At 34.0% G+C, this 20673-nt stretch overlaps 1 protein-coding gene across 10 annotated transcripts in view; it reads right to left on the bottom strand.

Moving 5' to 3' along the window:
• Nucleotides 1-1179: 1179 nt before the first annotated feature.
• LOC136850146 (inositol polyphosphate-4-phosphatase type I A) overlaps nucleotides 1180-20673 on the bottom strand; it is a 324020-nt gene continuing 304526 nt past the window's right edge. For all 10 annotated transcript variants that reach the window (XM_067123739.1, XM_067123742.1, XM_067123744.1 and 7 more), the window contains 10 exons: nucleotides 19859-20042; nucleotides 19507-19699; nucleotides 17852-19297; nucleotides 10084-10208; nucleotides 8964-9137; nucleotides 8538-8673; nucleotides 6557-6683; nucleotides 4277-4408; nucleotides 3693-3828; nucleotides 1180-3342 (listed from right to left, as the gene is read on the bottom strand). In XM_067123739.1, coding sequence (XP_066979840.1) covers nucleotides 3210-3342; nucleotides 3693-3828; nucleotides 4277-4408; nucleotides 6557-6683; nucleotides 8538-8673; nucleotides 8964-9137; nucleotides 10084-10208; nucleotides 17852-19297; nucleotides 19507-19699; nucleotides 19859-20042 — 2786 coding nt within the window. In that variant the 3' untranslated portion in view covers nucleotides 1180-3209. The remainder of the gene's footprint in view (nucleotides 3343-3692; nucleotides 3829-4276; nucleotides 4409-6556; nucleotides 6684-8537; nucleotides 8674-8963; nucleotides 9138-10083; nucleotides 10209-17851; nucleotides 19298-19506; nucleotides 19700-19858; nucleotides 20043-20673) is intronic.

Here is a 20673-nt window from a genome sequence, read left to right as displayed (position 1 = left end):
GGCAACAGTGCAGGGGTGAGCTATGAGGAGGAAACCATAAAAATTCAGCGATGCCATTCTGAAGTGGGAACCCACTACTGACCAAGCAAGCAGCTTCACTACGCCTATCATCAAGGTCTGCCCACATGGATCTCATTTATCCAGTGACATGGGTCATGGATGACCCAATATAATTCATTCAAATCATTGCTAAATTTTATCATGCCCACTGCAGAGCTACAACATCATCATCCAGAAATTTAATATTGTATATATTTGTAAAAATCAAAAGTATTTTTTTCTAAGAAAACATGCCATTCTTACCCTCATGACAATTAAAGTAAACTTCTTATTGCTTGGTTCATGATGAATCTAACTTATCTATGTGAATTGGTCTATGACAATTCTCTTTAAAAATATACAATTTTGTGTTGTGTGTGGGGGAGGGGGGGCAGTCAGGTAAACAGTAAAATCCCTATATCCCTGTTTGAACCAAACCTCTGCAGGACAACGTTGTCTGGTTCCAGGGTGATCAAATTTTCATCATACATTCAGAATGGTGCTAGACTAAGGCTATTCAATCTACAAAATCTGGCATTTCATCTCCATACTGTTATATCCCACATGTAGTGTGGCAAACTGTTCATTCTTGCATGACTTTGATGAAGTTGGGGATTCTCAATAAATCAATATCTTGGAGCCTTATGTTGAGGGAGCTGTCAGTTTCATCTTTAAGTCTGCCTGATTCTGTCCTTCTTTGCATACAGTAAAGGAAGATGACTGACATTAAAATAACAAAATATTTACATGAACTGTAAAAGTAACTGCCAAGTAGGTATAGGGAGTGAGTAAGACTTGAAAAAAAAACAGCATCATTCCTCCTCTTTTTTTTTTTTTGCTTTAGCTTGTATAGCATTTAAGTTTTCCGAAATGCAAGTGTTCTTCCTGACATAATAAATACAAAACCAATACACTTGTTTCATCTGGAAGTGAGGAAATAAATATACAAAAATGAAATAATCACAACTAAGCCTGTGGTTGCTAAGTGGTGATGCATTTATATGTACTGTACTGGACTATATAACATAAATACAATAAGGCTGGTACGTCTACAGATACAATGAAGTTATAACAATATTAATCCATACTTACTGACTCTACGTCTAGCTTGAACACCAATTTTGCTTAATATATTTTACATTTTATTTCTTTTCATTATCATACACTCCAGTTTCAGATTAAGTTCATCACCTATCATGTATTTTTTTAGATACAAATGCCATTCTATTATTTTTTTATCAAATTCTGTTCTGTTTGTCAAGTTTACTCTCTGCAAAATTGAATTACACCATTTTCAAGTAAATGTTATCAAAAAGTACTCAAAGCATCTCAACATATTTATTCTAGTATCCAAAAACCTTTTTAATTCTAGAAAATTTATAAAATGGTTGCATAATTCACAGAAACTAAGTACACAGGATGATGTAGATACAGTACAGCTTAACCAAATACCTTGCTAGTTGCTAAGAAATTACTACTGAAAACACTGTATTGATATATTCATAATGGCACAAACTATTTGAAAGTACTATGAAAATTAAAATGATTTCACTCTTCACTAACTGAAATGTTAAATGTAAAGACTAAATTACTCTTCTGTATAAACTTCACTATAATCCCTTGACATTCTCTTCACTTTGGTATCCCTATAATAGTCTACAAAAGATACATACAGTATCTACATAAAATGAGTAAGGAACAATGATCAAATGCCCTGAGGAAGCAGAGATAAAACCCTTTATTCACACATGACTACCAATATACAATGGAGAGAGAGAGAGAGAGAGAGAGAGAGAGAGAGAGAGAGAGAGAGAGAGAGAGAGAGAGAGAGAGAGAGAGAGAGAGAGAGCGAGCTTGGTCATGACAATCCACAGAGTTCATGTGATCTGCAGTGTCACTGATGAATCAGTGCTGTACCTTCTGAAGAACACTTCTTTATACTCTTGTAATGTTATATGAATTACTTTATGAATACAATTTCATGTCATTGCAAAATACTAAATTGGTGTTAACAAAAAGAAAAAACTAACCTGGAAGTAAACTTAACCACATATCAGCTAAAAATGCCTGAACATGTATTTTAGTTTAATTTATGGGCATTAAAAAATGGGTCTGTCAAAATATCCCATCAACCAGAACACTAGATGTTTAGCTAAGTACTGTACCATTGTTTCTATAATATATTTTGATGTCATGTCTCACAGAACTTGTGGAAATAACTCATCATGTGAAGCCTAAACTCAACAAGTTAAGTTTTTCCTATGCAATAAAGAAATATGAAACATGTCATTCCATAAGAGAATAATATCAATTATTTAAGTTTTATGAAAACCTACTCTATTCATAAGTTATTTTACAGTAATCAATCTCAAAATTGCATATCTACATTCCAGAGACGTTTAAAATAACGTAAAACTAATTCCAAACATTTTCATTTTACACAATAACAATATCAGGAATTAGAATACCCCTAACTAATTGCTAACAGATTCAATAAACTACCAAAATCAATATACAGTAATGTATATTATAAACATACATAACAAAAACTAAAGTTTTTTTTTTTATTTTACAGTATCACCTCATGCATTACATGCATCTCTCCAAAAATTATGAGCAAATCTAGACCAATACACCTGCAATTACAAAGTTTACAAATAAGACCTGCACAATGGCTATGTGGCAACACAACTGCCAGTTTCACTTGAAGCTATCTTTCTACAGATGTGCAGGTACTGCAGCAGTAGACTTCAGTATGCATAGAAAATGTTTAAGCCAGAAGAAATATGCTAAAGTAAATTAGTTTAAGGAATGTAAAAACATGAATTGAACCTAATTGTGGTTACATCAGATATCTCTTCTTATAACAAATTTTGAATATCAAGAGCTAATTACAGTATACATAATACAAAGCACGAAAATTTATCTTTCAACTGTCCTCCTGTGTCAAATGATAACTGCACCAAACAACTATCCAAGTCCAAAATCATAAGACATGTTCATAACTACTACAACATTTCCTGAGCACATTGCCTAATCATCTATGGATCAGTGTCAAATGTATGTGAATACAATATTATAAGAGTTTCAATGGTCTCCAAAGTTGTTGCACATACTACAACCCCATTTTCAGCACCAAAACTGCTTACAACAGTTACAAAAAGATTACCTTAGCTTTGTGCAGTTCCATATGTACCAGAGGGTGGGCGATACTGTTTAGGAAACATCTTGAGTTGCAAAGCTGAGAAGGCAAACTTTCGAATGCCAATATTCTTATAACAATTTTCTAATCTGGTTCCTTCACTGTAAAGAGAGAAATTGTATTTTTAAATAGTATGGAAGTGAAAGAAAAAATCTATCCCGACTCAAAACAAAAATAAACGGCACCACAATATAAGAATTATCTTCTGATGTAGTTACAAATTCTATATGCCCTGGAGGTTTCATGGAACTGACACTCACATGGATATAAAATTCCCATTACAGTAATGCATTTTTAAAAATTTATTACTGTCACTTATAGCATACTATGGACAAAAACAAAACCATACTGAAAAAATCCTTATTACACAAAAAGTCCATTACTGTACCATTTAAACAAACACTTTTAAAAAACAGCTGGAAGCTGAGTACTGTGTGCCAAAAACTCCTACCTTCTCATACAGTTTAGAGCTCGCTGGAACTCTGTTTCTGACAGATCATATTCAGCTGCCAATATTCTTGCTTGCTCCAAAGTAGCGCTCATGCCAGTACGATCCTTACCACTTTTACAAGAAATAAAGCGTAACCCTGAAAATCAAGGTGTATGTCAAAATACTTATTAACAAAGCTATAAAATAATGTATAAGTGATACACCTCAAAAAAGAAATAAGAACAGTAAGTATTCAGTATTACTGGTATTCAGGTATAGATAACTACTGCCATAAAGAATACAAATGTCACTGATTACTGTATTAATTCTATTTCACATTGCATTTTCATGAAAACCAACAAGTTTCATGCAAACAGTATATTACTGACGATGATTCATAAAAGAAATATGTCTGAAAGCAATTTGAAATTTATTTCTACCTAAGCTGATACTATATTTAAGGGAGATGCTCTCCAATATTAATGATTCATGTGGTCACTCGTTCTCCAAGTACACCAAGACAAATTCCAAGTTTGGAATCGATAAACAAGTAAGATTTCTATTTGCTTATTACTACATCTTATAGGATTATTTTAATCTCTTACCTGCCATAGCCCGACAACACTGAGATGCAAGATGCAATACATTTGGATTCTTGCTTCTTTGTGACTGAATTTCTTGCCCAAGTTTATCTATAAGGTCCATGAGAGGGACATCACTACTCATAGCAGGAGGCCCTGTGGATACAGGTAATAAAAATGTAGAAAGACTTTTTTAATATAATGAAGTACTGTAAAGCTGCTAGCTGACCAAATGTCTCTTTCCATTTCTTTTCTCTATATATTACTAAATAAATTTCTCTTGGAAGCTAATCACTAAGCTCAGAACTATTCCTTCAGCAACATAATTATTAATGTATGGTTTCCATCAAGTAGTAATTAGATCATAGTTGCAAATCTCAACCTTTAAAAGATTCCTCACTAATCTCGAGATCTATAATCTTCCCTTACTTAAAAAGCCTTTAGAGGATTGGAATGTATTTTGCCATAAGTTAAATTTTGAATTTCATCAAGCTATCATTTTTAGAAGTTTTTGGTAACTGCTCAATGTGTCATGTATCATATTATACCTTTGTGATGCATATTACAATGTGTTGCAAAATGTTCCATTTCACTGGTTAGAAGCAGTATTCCCGAACCGGGGAAGGCTCAGTAATCCCACAGCCAGTCACCTTAGAACCGCAAGGGATAAAACATGTATAGGTTCAAGTGTTGTTTCCAGTTCTTTATTGCCAACCCTAATGGGTATCCAGATTAAAGTAAATAGTTGATAACCTGTGAATTTACCTTGGATAAAAAAATTCCTGTAACACTATTGTCATGAGAGTGGTGGTCATACTGAGATATTGCTTGGGGAAGGTATAATAATCCCACAGCCAGACCTGACATAATTAGTTAAGTCCCCTTAGAACCACAAAGGATAATACATATATGGGTTTGTGTTGTTTCCAGTTCTTTATTGTCAAACCCCAATGGGTATCTGGAAAAAATGAAATGGTTGATAACCTGAGACTATAGATTTATTTATTTGGAGCTAAACACTTGTTAACTGCCAATTTATTTTTTAAGTTCCTTTGAGGAAGAACAGCGGTTACTTTAAAAAAACAGGTTTTTAGGTAGGGAAAACCAATTTTTGGTAGCTGCTGTGAGTCCTCAAACCCAGCCATTTTCCCTGATGAAAAGGTTTGGGACCTAGGTGAACATTTATCTTACACAGACCTGATGTGTCATGAGAAAAATAGCCAACATACACACTGTTGTCACATCTGTGCGAGTACGATGAAGGGAAAACTGAGGCAGTTGTGTGGATGGAGATAGAGCCCTCTTGTCCTGATTCCTTTATATTCTATCAGTGTGCTAACAATTACTATTCTGGTTGAGACCAACTATAAGAGAATTTTTTGAGATTGGTTGGTCTGTATTCTGGAGCCCTAGGGGAACCATGAGAGTGTAACTCCTTTGCGGATGAACACTGGCTACCAAAAATATGTTTTTCTATTTCAAAACATGTTGTTTGACTACTGACCTACTGTTAAAGTGGAAACCCACCCAGCCTCCCCTCATCTCAGTGGGCGGTTATGAAGAATTCTGAAAAGAACATAAACATTCCAACGCCACTTGGTAGGAAACGTGATTACAGCAACAGTCCTTGCTGGTCAGTCAAGCATTATTCTTTTGTTTATTTTGAATGCCAATCGCACCTAACAGCGCAAAGATATAAGCTAACTTTAGCAGTAGGTAAGAATCCAAATACAGTAATTAATTTCATCATAAAAATTTTAATTCTTTCCACCTTGCAATGGTCTTTCCATCTTGTATAAAGGTACCAACTTTGCAGCTACTTCTATGAGCCTAAGCATCCTTTGTAATATGTCCACCAACTTAAACTAAGCAATTACTGGGTTGGAAACTTGGACTTTATTATTGCTTCTGGAGCCAAGTTCTGATATTTTCTTCTCACTTTTGTGCTTACAAACTAAGAGAAATTTTTCTCCTCTGAGGGCCAGTCAAACCATTGTCTTCTGAATCTTCTCCCTTGACTTTTCCACTATCAGTCATCATTTAGCAGGGGTGGTGGGTTATCATTCAGTTAGCCTCAACGAAAATTAAATAAATAAAAATGTAAAAATATGCTACCAGCAGGTGTTTAGAAGTTCTTGCCTATCTATATTTTCAAAATCACTTTTCAATACACTTTTATCCTTTTGTACATTACTTGATGCTGTGGCAGTGATATCTGCATCTGATGAAAAACTGATAATAATATTCTGACTGCACAAGAATTAACAAATCCACTTTTGGGCACAACTAAAAAAATTCACTTACTTCTTGTATTTTCCTGAGGCAATGGTAATTTCTTGAATCGGTGATAATACTGAGACAGCCTATCAAAGCTGTCCAAGTTATTACGAGTTTGTGGGCCATCAGTTCCCAATTTTTCAGCTAAACTAGCCTAAAAGCAGAAATAATTAATTATAAATTAATGATATTGAATGGTACTCTTGTTACTGTACTAAAATTTCAAGATAAAACTGAGGCCCTTGAGAAAAGGACAGAAAACTTCTATAAAGTTCTCCTACAAAAGCTCAAGCTATAAAAAAAAATAACTCTGCAATTTTCAAGGAGCTAATTGTACATCCATATTTCCCATTTTTCTCTTCTCTAGTTTCCAAAAATGGAGATGACTGCAATCTACATATGCTCCCTAATACTGTTTTATAAAGATATAAAGCACTTTTCCATATCAGTGATATCTGCATGCACAACCGCAAAGTAATTTAGTTAAATATACTAAAATAATGACAGGCACCCATTACAGGCAGTCCCCACTTACCAGCGGCATCAGTTAACGGCGCTTGTCTAGCAACGCCGTTAACTGGATTTTCGGCGCAGATCTCCAGTTAGTGGAGTTGATCTCTGCTTAACCCCTTCACCACTGGGACGCATACATGTACGTCTTTTATGGTCCAGTAATAAAAGACCGCGACGTACGCTTATATGTCTTTCATCCCTCCTCAAAAAGCAAAGCGGTTTTCTCAAATTTGGACAGGTTTCAGACATAGTATTGTGTATGAGAGAGGTGCTGAAGCTCCACCCACTATTCATTCTACCCAATGAGTGTCCGATGGATGTCGTGACGTCGTTTTCACATGGGGATATTAGGAGGGGTATTGTCCAAAAGGTGCCAGTGAGCCTCAGGCTATTATCTGAGAAGGATTACCACGAGTTTGTGTGTAAACCATATGGATTTGAATTCTAAATGTTTTTTTTCTTTTGACTGCAGTTTTAAATATTTTTTTTGTTTTGTTTTTCAGTGTCATGTCGGATGATAGTATTTCAGAGTCAGGGTCTGAGTACCTGCCAGATCTATCAGATGATGATTATAATGATAGTGGTGAATGTTTCTTAGAGGATGATAGTGACAGTGAGTCTTTGGATAACACTGAACTTATTGTCGATGAAGGTTGGCGGTTCATAAGTAATACATTTTGTGACGTGCGCCCACACCCACCCCCTGATTTCATGGAAGGTGACAATGGGATCTCTGCTTACACACCAGATTTCACCTGCCCACGTGATGCATTTTGTGGTGATGTAATTGACAGATTGTGTGAATGGATGAATGCTCGGGCAGGAGAGTATTTTTGCTCAACAGGGAAGCGTAAGGTGAATGGACTTCTATGGAGGCCTGTTACTCATGATGAGATGTATGTTTTTGTAGCTTGCTGATGATAATGGGGGTGAATAAAATGCCTCGTAGGTATATGTATTGGTCACGAGATGTCATAGTAGGGGATCCAAGGATTTTTTGTAAATATTTTCACATAAGAATATAAAGGAAAAATATGAATAACATAAAATTTAGTGGGAGCAAGTGATGATTAATATACTCGTGGTCGACAGGGGGTCCTCATGCGGTATGAAAGCGTTAGCGCAATGCAACAGGCCGGTGGCGAAGGGGTTAACTGCACTGATCTCTCGTTAGCAGTGCTGATATCGAGTTAACGGCGCTGTTCAGCAGGTTATTAGTGCTATTATTGCCAAATTTTGGTTAGCGGCGCTCAGCCGGGAACGGAAACCCCTCCGTTAACCAGGGACTGCCTGTATGAATCTACAATATGTTCACTATTATTTCTCTTCAGCCTTGTTATTTTGCCTGCTGTATACACAGAAAAATGGGATGATCTGGTATTTTCTCCAAAACTAAATAAAATCACCTTAGCATAAAGACTTTTCAACAAGGGATGAAAAAAGATAGGAAATGGAATATTTACTGTATATCTGTTGATACAGAAAATACTTATACCTCTTCATTTATCCCAATATTAAAGAGAACAGGTGTCACACAAAAGCTGGGTGGGTCACTTGGCTGCTGTGAATTTTGAGTTGGCAACAAACTTAACAAATGTTCAGGTACAGGTAATACAACTCGCAGCCCAGATCTGAAAATTAAAATAAAAATCACAAGGACATATTAACAATGGGCTCATATATAGGACAACACATATATTTTGAAACATCTACATCCCAAAAAGTAAAATCTTCAAATCAAAAGCATAATAAAAAGTATATAAATTTATGACAATGTTACCTTGGTATGCCTAACAGAAATAAAAAACATGAACAATGTTACAATTCCCCAATATAACCAACATGAAAATATGCCATGAGCCATGACTGCATTCTATCTGAGCATTAACATGACAATTATCAATAAAAATTCCAATATTACCTGTTTCCAGAGACACAAGGAGTAGGTAATTCATAAGTGGTTGGTGGGGGGGCTGCTCCATCGCTTCGAGTACGACCTCCAACCTGAGGTCCACTTGAAGATACCATAACAAATTCAACAGCACCAAGATCTTCAACTGCTACAACCATATCACTGAGCATACCAGCATCATTACTGAAATAAGGAATATTTTTTTTATCTATACTGTTTAAAAAATTCTACAACAAACTGTATACAGTAAAATCCATTTAATCTTCTTGAAGAAAGCGGTATTTAATTTTAGATCTCTATTTCTTTAACATTTAGGGTTGACTAAAAATTCATAAAAAATCATACCAACTCATAAGAAACAAGCACTCTTCAACTAGCTTTCACTTTGGTAGAAAATAATCATACTAAAATCACTACTTTCTGGAGGAGCAATCACTCACCCCTATTAGTTAAAGAAAAAGAAATAACAGTAAAGAAGAAATACTGTTTGGATGTATGTACTCAATTTTACCTTGCAAAGATAAACAATGGCAACCTAATTATCTCTATTCAAAATAGCTTTCCAAAACAAACACAGGCTATTTGGTTCTCTTTTTTTCTGGTAATTTATTCAGAACATGTTTCTTCTTCCAGACCATCAACAGTCAATGAAGAGCACATTCAGGTACAGTCATTTTGCTGTATAAATAACACTATTTTCTTTGGCATATCTTAGAGAGACTGTGTTCTTGGGAAGGAACACGCAATGAATCCCTCTGTCATCAGTTCCTCATCCAGCAGATGTGATGCCATTTGACCTATGAGGATACTGGTCCCTACCATCTATGGTTAAATCCTTATAGTAACCTACTGGTAATACCAAATTTCTAAGAAAACATGGTCAAATGCATATTTAATTAATGATATTGGTCATACTACGAAATATACTAAAATAATTTTGTGTTGGTTGGCATGTCCGCTGGGATTTTTTCTTTGAAACACTGCTTTCTAAATCTGATTATGTTCCATACAGGTTAAAGCTCTTCTGAAGATTAATGGGTTTGTGATAAGAAACTTGCCTATCAATGAGCAAAAGCAAAATGACATACTGCATTCATAACAAACCAATGTCATGAATAGTTATTCTTACCCATGACATGAAACAAGGCACTCAAATTCAGCCAGAGGTCCTAAATGAGCCAAAACTGTCAAAAACAATGGGTCAGCTTTCCTGCACCAAAGTCGTGTCATCAGGCTGGTTACCAGGGATGTCAGCTGAAAATTGTAAGAAAAACAGTAAGGTTATGATGATACAGTATATACTGCATTTTGCAGAGATAAAAATAAATCTATTAAGCACCCAGCTATATATACATTTCAATGACAATGTTTAAAATTGATTTTTAAAATAATAAAAGGAATACAATTAGTCAACAAACCATTAGGGTTATGCTTCCAAGGTGCTACAGGTCACAACTCTTATGGTTTCACAAACAATGTACTCTACAAAATTATTTTTTCCATCAACATGTACAATCCTGCATGTTCACTTGTAAACATGATCTGTATATACTGTAATAACTAAAATATTACTTTAGTAGATATTCTGTCAGTTTCTGGAATACCTGTGCATGGGTTTTATGCATACTTTTATTTTCTTTCACATATTCTACGATTTTCTGACTCTAAAGCTTACAGTCTTTTTTTTTTTCTCCAGAAATTTCTGTCAGGGACTAAAGCATTTACAAAAATATTTTCAGATGATGGATATCTATTTTTTAAGGTACAAAAATCATAAAAGTGTAATGTATTCTTGGCGCATTATGCTCTAAGTTTTAATTTGAACTGATTGTATTCAAAAGAGAATAAACAGCATTAACGAGTTTCCTTCATTTTACGTACTGCAGTACAGATATACCTCGATCTTATGTGCTTCGAGTTGCACAAATTCACAGACACACAAACTTTTTACTGGAACCTAACTAACTGGCATACGCAAATTTTTCACAGTCCCGCTACATTTGCAAACTTCTCGAGAAATCCTGCAGAAGTGGTTATGTTTAATTTTTGAAATAATTTATAAGTTTTTATGCTTTTATGTCTAAAACTGGTATGAAAAATTTGTATTATTTTTATTTTTGTACATAAATACTGTATAATACTAGCATACTTTACATTAAAATACAGTAAAATCAATCAAAATCACAAAACAGCTGACATGTGTTACATTTTTTCTTTCTCTCTTGATAAGAGAGATTTTTTATTTCTGTAACGTCAACGTCTCGTTTATTTGTTTTGTATACACTAGTTTTATAGATAAATGTGACTTAATTTTTACTAATTCTTCATTTCTGAGTCCAGTCCCTTTAATATTTTGCGAATTTTAGGACAATGCTAGTGTTACAGTCGATCGTCTTTTAGAAGACGTCGGTATTTTTCTACCACGGAAATATACGAAAGATCTCTCTCGTAAAACTGAGATCAACAAGACGGCGACACCAGCCACCTACTTCATTCCATTTTCTAGCACGTGATCCGTTCGCTTCTTTTGTGAGATTGTTTTTTCATATGGCATCGAGCACCTTTTCCATCTCTAAGTTAAGTACCATCTTCTTGTGGGGTTTTATCTGTTTTTGGCTGTTTGTCTCGTATTTTTTTGGAGTATACACTAGTTTTATAGATAAATGTGATTTTTAATTCCTTTTGGTTACTCCATTTTACTTTTTATTTCGTTTTGCCATGCATATTTCCCATGCTATAATTAAAACTTCTTGCATTTTTATGGTAAATTTTAAAAGAATAAAATAAATTCCTTAGTCTTTTCTCCAATCATTCAGAGCAAGGGGGATGTGACCTAACTGTCAATTATCTTGACATGTTGACCACAAAGGGTAGAAAATGTTGCCTCTCTCTCTCTCTCTCTCTCTCTCTCTCCTTTTCCTTCATAAATTATGAATTTCCAGCTTTTGATATCTAACATATGAATAACTTCTCTCTTTCTTTCCAAAGTTATTCTCTCTCTCTCTCTCTGTCATAAATCATGAATAATTTCTCTCTTGATGTCTCCGTAATAATTCATGAATAATTTCACTCTCTTAATGTTTAACATAAGGACAACCTCTCTCTCTCTCGGGAGTAAACCCCCATATTCGTGTTCTCAAGATTCACGGACTCACCGGTTCGTGAATTTCTCTGTTGAACATATATACACATTATTCATGGAAAATTTGCCTATTCGCGGTATTTTACACCAAGAAATATTCACTAATAATTACTGTATTTTCATGACTAAATGTACTTTTTGTGATAAAACTATTAAAATACTCGGGTATAAGCATTTATAGAAGGTTTTTTTTTTGTGTTTGAACTATCAAAATACGCAGTTCTAAGTGTTTTTAGAAGGGTTTTAAGTATTTGCGGATTTAAGCTATTCACAGTGGGGTGTGATGCATCCCCCGTGAATACAAGGGGGTTTACTGTACTGTAATGAAATTTGAATTACAGTACAGTAGTGCATTAAGCTAACTTTTAAATGAAATCATGTTATATTTAGGGTTTAAACTCTAGAAATAAGCATATATTGTATGTAATAGCATTTTTAGTGACCATACCAAAATTACGCAAATCCTCACCTTACCCGAGGGGTTATGGAACCCAACCTCGCATAAGTTCAAGGTATTACTGTATTGGCCCTTTATCCCTGTACTGTATTAAATTTTGCACAATTACTTCCTATGTTGAAATCTTTTCTTTGATGTCCATTAAAAAAGCTGTGAAAGTGTACTCAAACACTACACATTTACTTGCAAGAGAAATAACAGCATGCAAGAACAAAATTGTGTAACTTTTGTTAGTTGAGAAGTTTAGAAATTACCAATCTGGGTAAAGGATTATTCTGGGAGTACAAATGATCCACTAAATGTATTACATGACAAATACATTAAGTACATATAGGTTTACACTAACAGGATATGAAATAAATAATACTGTATATAACACTTGTAGTTCAACTGTCTTCCTTTCACAACTATCCCAACATTTGTAATCCCAGACTACTGTAAATCCGTCAGTTAAAAAAAATAAAAGCTCAGCATTTATCAAAAGCCCCAATCAACAATTAATAAAAATAACAACTACTGTATTACAAAATATCTTATATACTGAATGTTTAAATACAAAGACTCCTCTACATATGCAATGGTTATGTTTCTGAACCCCTTATGATGCTGAAAATTTACACTTGTCAATAAAAGCATCCTGAGCCCCTTAGGCTCTTAAACCCAATTCACATTGTAATAAAAACACGTAAAAGGGCAAACACAGCAGCAGATGATCTGTGTAACTTTCACAGTGATTTATGCAAGCACAGTGTGTAAATAAAAGGTTAATAATTTTCACCAATCATAACTCTGCTAAGCTTTCACAATTCTGCACAGCAGACTTGTAAAAATTAGCTTAACCTAACAAATGCACCACCAAATCTTATAGTGCAACACTAGGTTCTTCAATGTGCCTCCTAACATTCATGTAACAATATAATTATTATCAAGATAAATGTGTACTTGTTGCCTGATGGTGCTATGTGCTGTATATCTCTTACCTATATATTTATCATGGTAGTGACTATACTGTATACAACTAAGTGAAGTTGTCTGAACCTTTAAAAATGTAAGCTACCCATATTTTAAACTGTAGAATTACAATGTGTTTACTAATTTATAATAAAATTTTTTTGCAGTTTACATGAATGTCAAAATATGCATACAAAGTAAAATAATATTACAGCTGAATCAAATATGTTATCTAATTACATAATATTGATACATTTCTGATGCTGGTAAATATACCAACAATACAAAACAACCTTTCCTAAGCCAAAGTATTTATCTAAAATTACCTTACTATTAATTTAAAAACCCAAGGTAATCAAAGAATACAAATAAACATGTAATGCATTTTTATAAATAAAAAATATATACTGATGGATATATGCACACATGGACAGACAAACAGGCATAGCTAGTGTCAAGCTTACACTGCAGTTTCCAACTGACACTGTAAAGGGTGAAGCAGAGGAGGATTTCTTAGGTCTGTGTTTAAAAAATGAACTGAGGGTTGGTCAAGTAACACTTATCACTTTCTCATCATAAATTAATGTATAGAATTGTGTAATTTAATATTCTACTGCCCTTTTTAAAAAAAAAAATTAAGTTTGTCAATTACTGCCCTTGAAGTATGAGGCCAGATTTTCTAAACAATCCAAAGTTAGGCTAAGATATACTACACATCAGAACATTTAGCTACACTTTGCACATCAAAGTTTGTTAACACATGTATAAATTTTAACATATAAAATACCATATTAGGCCAAAACATGGGATACTGTATATACTGTAAGCACTCAAAAATTAAAGCCAAAATAGAAATGGAAAAATTTACTGCAATGATGAACAATACATGGATGAAATACTCATTTTATTACTGATGAATGAATGTCAAACACTGGCCTAGGATTTACCAGTCATCAAACTGATAGTTAACATTAAAAACATATTTACTGTAACAAAAAATACTATGAAAGAGTATTACACACAGCAATATGATCAACACATAAAATAAAAATATATTACTGTATAATGATGGACAATAAATATGGAAGAAACACAAATTTTATTATTGACATCTGAGCATCAACCATTGGTCTGTGATTTCCACAGTCATCAGTGTGATATTTAATATAATAAAAGTTTTAGCGTAACATAATACTGTACAGTATAATAAAAGTTTTAGTGTAACATAATTATTGACATAGTGTATGACATAATAAATATGTATAGTACATTTAAATGATCAGCACTTGCAAAACAAAAACATTCTGTAATTATGAGCAAGTAACATGTAAGAAATAGAATATTTTATCACCAAAGCATGAAACCCCCTCTCAAAAAATGGGCTGACTCATGAACATAACAATTTGGATGATTAATATATGTTTCAACATATAAGATAGTTTGATAGGGTTTGACATATCATATATGTATTTTAAAATCAATGACTAAAAAGAAATAAGGGGCTGTAATGATAAACAATACACAGCCATGGACAATGCCAATTTCTCCATGTATATCTTCCACTCACCGTAAATTATTGTTCATTTCTTTTAGTTGTTTCAACCATCATCAACTCAATTTGAAGAAACAAGTAAGCGCTTTGCTTTGAACACTGGTGATAAGCTAGAGTTGTTGGCTGCCTTGCCTTCGTACAGTTTGTATCAATTTGCAATTTTTCCAAAGTTTGGAAGAGCTTTACATTTTGTATGCATTTTCTTAAGCCTTATGGATCACTGAATTTACAAATTTTGCCTCTGGTATGTAGAAGAGTCTCCGTATCTTTTTAAATAATAATATTTAATGAATCTTTGCTGTCTGGCCCAGTTTTGTATCCCATATTAAATTTAAAATGCTGTACAGTCATACCCCAAACTTACGCGAGGTTAGGGTTTGACCCCATTCATATAGGTATATTTTAAAAGTTTCAATGGTCTCTAAAGTGCTAACAAATGCTCATTTCTAAAAATTTAAACACTAAATATGACCCTGATCATGCTCCCAAATTCTTATGTTATCTTTTAATGAAATTAAATTACTGTAATTTCATTTAAAAGATAGTTTTTACATTACCCATAAAAAAAGAAATAAATGGTTGACATAAAAAAGAGAGTTGGAAGAGAATTTCTGTCTGAACCCTTCTGACTGATCTAATTTTAGAAGTCTTCTCAACCTCTTTTTAATAACTTCTTTATTCAATTTCTTTCTCTTTGTTCTGAAATGCTTTTTCATGAACAAACAGTTTTTTATTTTGACTAAAACAACTATTAGTCATTATTCTATGCATTTTTTAGAACTTATTTGCCACACTGCATTTTAAATTTCAGAGACAGTCTGGTAAAATAGATACTGTACAGGTAAAGTATCTTTTTACAGAGAAATAATAGTTTAAAAATGTGAGTGCTGTCTGGCCCAGTTTTTGTAACAATATTAAAGAGAGAAATGCTGAGAGAGTCATAGAGAGAGAGACACTTAGAGAGAGTTAGAGGTCCACAACCCTTACTTAAGAGGAAAGGTTATCAATTATTTTAGACTGAGAGAATGGTCTCTAAAAATGAGAATAAATGCTCATTTCTACAATTTAAACACAAGATATTGTCCTGACTTGAAATATCAAGTTGAATTAATTTATGAATTATTACAGAGGCAGAGAGAATAACATTTAAAAGATAGTTTAAGAGATTAGAAAAGAGAGATAAAGAGAGAGTTGATAAAGAGAGAGAGAGAGAAGAGAATAACATATGAGTGAGAGAGAGAGAGAGAGAGAGAGAGAGAGAGAGAGAGAGAGAGAGAGAGAGAGAGAGAGAGAGAGAGAGAGATCTAATTTTAAGTTGTCCAACCTCTTTTTAAGTAAATTATTTATCAGTTCTTTCTCTTTGAGACTGAGAGATGCTTTTGCCATGAGACAGTGAGAGTTATTTTGAGAGAGAGAGAGAGAGAGAGAGAGAGTTTTAGAGAGATATTGCCACACTAGCTTGAAATATCAAGTTGAATTATTTATGAATTAGATACTGTACAGGTAAAGGCAGAGAAATAAGAATAAAAACATGCTAACTGAGAGAGAGAGAGAGAGAGAGAGAGAGAGAGAGAGAGAGAGAGAGAGAGAGAGAGAGAGAGAGAGAGAGAGAGAGAAGTTATTTTTATGTTAGATATCAAAAATGGAAATTCAGTATTTAATTTTTAAGTGAAATTAAAGTTACTGTAATTTCATTTAAAAGTTAGCCTAATACATTACCCTTAAAAAAAGAAATGAATGGTTAACGTAAGAATATATGAGATGTGGTATGGAGATTAATATACTATTTCTCTCTTCCCCCATTCCACCGATCTATTTTTAGAAGCCTTATCAACCTCGTTTTTAAAAACTTTATTCTGTCTCTTTCTCTTTGTTCTGAAATGCTCTATGTTCTGTCTCTTTCTCTTTGTTCTGAAATGCTCTATGCCTCTATGATTTAGAACGGCACATTTACAGTCTGTAAACGGTACAGGTAAATTTAGATCAATTTCAAATTATCTATTGTACAGTTAAAGACATACAGAGAAACAGCAATACATAGGTTGCACTATTTTCGAGAGAGAGAGAGAGAGAGAGAGAGAGAGAGAGAGAGAGAGAGAGAGAGAGAGAGAGAGAGAGAGAATTACAAGAAACCTTCGACCACTAATCAGCAACACTACCCCTTCTTGTCATGTTAAAGTGTCCGACAGCTTTTGCCTTTGAGCTTCTTACAGAAGATGAGGGAAAAATATTTGTTTGTTTAAAATACGTATCACATATGAATTTTGTAGTTACAGTTATATTATTATTATTATTATTATTATTATTATTAATCTTATTAATATTTGAAAATTAGTATTTATTATTGGGTAAAAAATTTATTTATCATACAAAACAAATAAACATATACATGTACCATAAAAATTCTCTCATCTCAGTAAAGAGAGAGAGAGAGAGAGAGAGAGAGAGAGAGAGAGAGAGAGAGAGAGAGAGAAATTATCACTTTTATTATTTAACGTTATTTAAATAATAAAAGCTTGAAAACTTATAAATTACATAAAAAAATTAAACAAACACTTTTGCAAGGTTTCTCAGATTCGCAAATGTTCACGTGTCCATGAATTTGGGGTATTACTGTAATCTTAAACTTATGATGAACTACTCAATTTCACAAGACCTGATCTTTGTAAGGAAAGGTCAAGTAGCTGTTCATAAACCTAGAAAGGCAAAGTCAAGTAGCTGTTCATAAGCCTAGAATCACTTATTCCAATAATGCTTAATTCATGAATTTACATAACATACAAAGAAAAACTTACCGCTTGTGAGAAACAAACATCCCTTCTGTATTTAATCAAATGAGCTTGCTGGGCTGCTTCTGGAGTTTGCTGTAATCGGAACACACTGTGAACGAGCCTGGCAGTGCGCATAAGGCCATCCATTGCTTGTCGTAGTTTCTTCATGCTTGGCCGAACTTCACCTACCCAGTCAACATGATCATTATCATTAATCACTACTTCAGTAACAACTTCATTGGCCTTTTTTACAAGATCTTTTTCAGCAGTTTCAGTATCACTCTTTTCTTTACAATCATTCTCTGTTCTCTCATTTTTCTCACAGATGTCATTGCTCACATTTTTTATGTTATTTCCCTCAGTGAGTAGCTCCTTTTTATTAGAATCTTCCTTTACTTCCCCTTGGGACTCTATTACTTCAAGATTACTCTTATCAGATTTCACTTCACTCTCTCCATTACTACCCAAATCCTCTATACTCTGCTCCATTATAGATTCCAATTTGCCTGACTTCACAATGCTCGTATCACAATTGAAACGAGAATCAACATTCTGAATGACCTCATCTCTCTGCTTCAAATCTGTTCTGTCTAAAGGCAAAAGTTCCTCTCTTTTTTCATCATCAACAGAAAGACCACCTTCACTTAAACAGTCTGTTTTTTCAACTTCATTGTTACCACGTTCCAAGCCAATGCCACTATCTTCCTCACAAGGAGATACATCTGGTGTTGCCGTACAAGAAGACACCTGACTCTCATTTGTTCTTGCTACTCCTACGCCTGAGGAAGCAGAACGACCAGATACATGACTAGAGTCTGAACCAACTGATGATGAAATGGAAGTTTGATTCTGAGAAACCACACTAATATTTTGAGCCTCACTTATGGATATTTTTCTAATGGGACTTGACTTTTCATTCTCATGATGTACACAACCACCTTCTTTTTGTTTTAACCCATTGGCCACACTCTTTGTAGTTCTGTGATCATCAGCTGTTTCACTTTTATCTTCAACAACCTTGTTCCCATCACTTTTTGAGTTTGTCTTCCCTAGCCTACTACAAAAACTTTTTACTTTACTAGTAAGACACATAACACTGGCCTGAACATTGAGCTGTATCAAGTCCCAAGGCTCAGGTTCATCAGTTGGCCTGTATATACTATTCTCTGGTCCATCCATCACATCAATTTCTTTGGCTTTTGTAACAATAATAGCACCATTGCTTATTGCGTCTCTTTGTTGTTCACTCAAAGGCTTATTGCCTAATGGCACAGTGGGGATTTCCGGGGTCATGAGCTCCATATCTAAGGCTGTTTCTGGACTCAAATAGCCTGCGATGTTGTAAGTAGAGTAACAACGTGTTGCAAGGGTAAGGATTCTGGAAGGATTCTGTGGCACACGTATTTGATCAAGGAACTCAAACGCCTCCTCCACTAGAGAGGGCTCGATAATGTTAAGTAAGGCTCGGGTCTGTAAATGGAAAATATATCTTACAGCATACTTAAAATATACATCATAATACAGTATATCAATTTCTAGTATTAAAATGACATTTACCTTAATTTTATTTATTTTGCTACTGTTCATGTTTATCTGACTTATATTCTATTGACGAGAACAGAGCTCTTATAGAGATAATATTTTACTCCTTTCTTTATCAGTTTTTACTGGATACTTACTTTTTCTTGTAACTGTGGAAGAAGACTATTAAGAGCTACTGTTTCCTGTTGGCGGAAGGATAACAACATTGATCGTAATAAACTTGTTACTTCTTGCCGCAATCTCTTTATACCTTCTACTGCAGTCCAACTCACCCAAGCCTTATCACCTCCTCCAGGTGTACGACGGGAACTTTTTGCCTTTTGAAGCATACTGAAATGTGCACACCTAATTTAGTTTACCACCATTTTGTCGTGCAATTTGTAACCAAGGCAAGAAAGCATTTATAATATAAAATTATGTCAGTATTATATATCAAGTGTACTTTATAGTATTATTAAACCTACGAATGTACTAAAAAGTGTCACTTACTTGACTAGTCCCCCATTTTTATAGCCATGGGGATAGGCACTAAATACACCAACAGTAATGATGTCATAGAACCCTGACCGTCTTAAAGACTCATTCTGTGACCACAATCTCTGTAGGTGAAGGTTTGTTGGTGCCATTTCAAGGGATATTTCACTTTTACTACTACTCTTTTTGAAACTAGAACCTGCAAGTAACATTAAGGTATAACTAAAATGAGTATGCAGCTATACATATACAGTAATGTATGTGGGTACTGAAACTATCACTAGCAATTAAATTGAGTTGCTTTGAATCTTACAATTAGCAGATGCTAGATTCAGTATAAACATTAGCTACAGGTTAACAAACACATACAGGCTGCATACCACAAAGCCTTTAACAATGCTCCCAATATATTCTAACATACAAGAAGCTTATCGGATAACCTTATACACCTTTACATAAGAAGTTTGACTTTTTCCACAATTTATGTTACACTGTTATTAGGTAGTTTAAGTTAACTTTACAAATATGAATGATTAACCCTGAGTGGATACTGAACTTTCCAAAAAACTTCAAGAAAACTACAATAATCATAACGTATTCAAGGGCCCATAAGTCACAACAGCACTGTAAAACTGAGACACTCCTCTCAATATCTTATTACAGTATATTTGAAATTCCTAATGCTGTACTGTACTGTACTGTACAATGGTTGCTTCATGACAAATGCATCACTTATATATTTGCCCAATACTGAGCTGGGGTTTGTCAAACAATATCCTCAAAATCATTAAAAGAAAATCATCTTCTGGCTAGTTTCCAACAATGTGTAT

The sequence above is a fragment of the Macrobrachium rosenbergii genome, chromosome 21 (genome assembly GCF_040412425.1).
Source record: "Macrobrachium rosenbergii isolate ZJJX-2024 chromosome 21, ASM4041242v1, whole genome shotgun sequence".
NCBI lineage: Eukaryota > Metazoa > Arthropoda > Malacostraca > Decapoda > Palaemonidae > Macrobrachium > Macrobrachium rosenbergii.
This window is presented reverse-complemented; position numbering and strand designations above follow the sequence as displayed.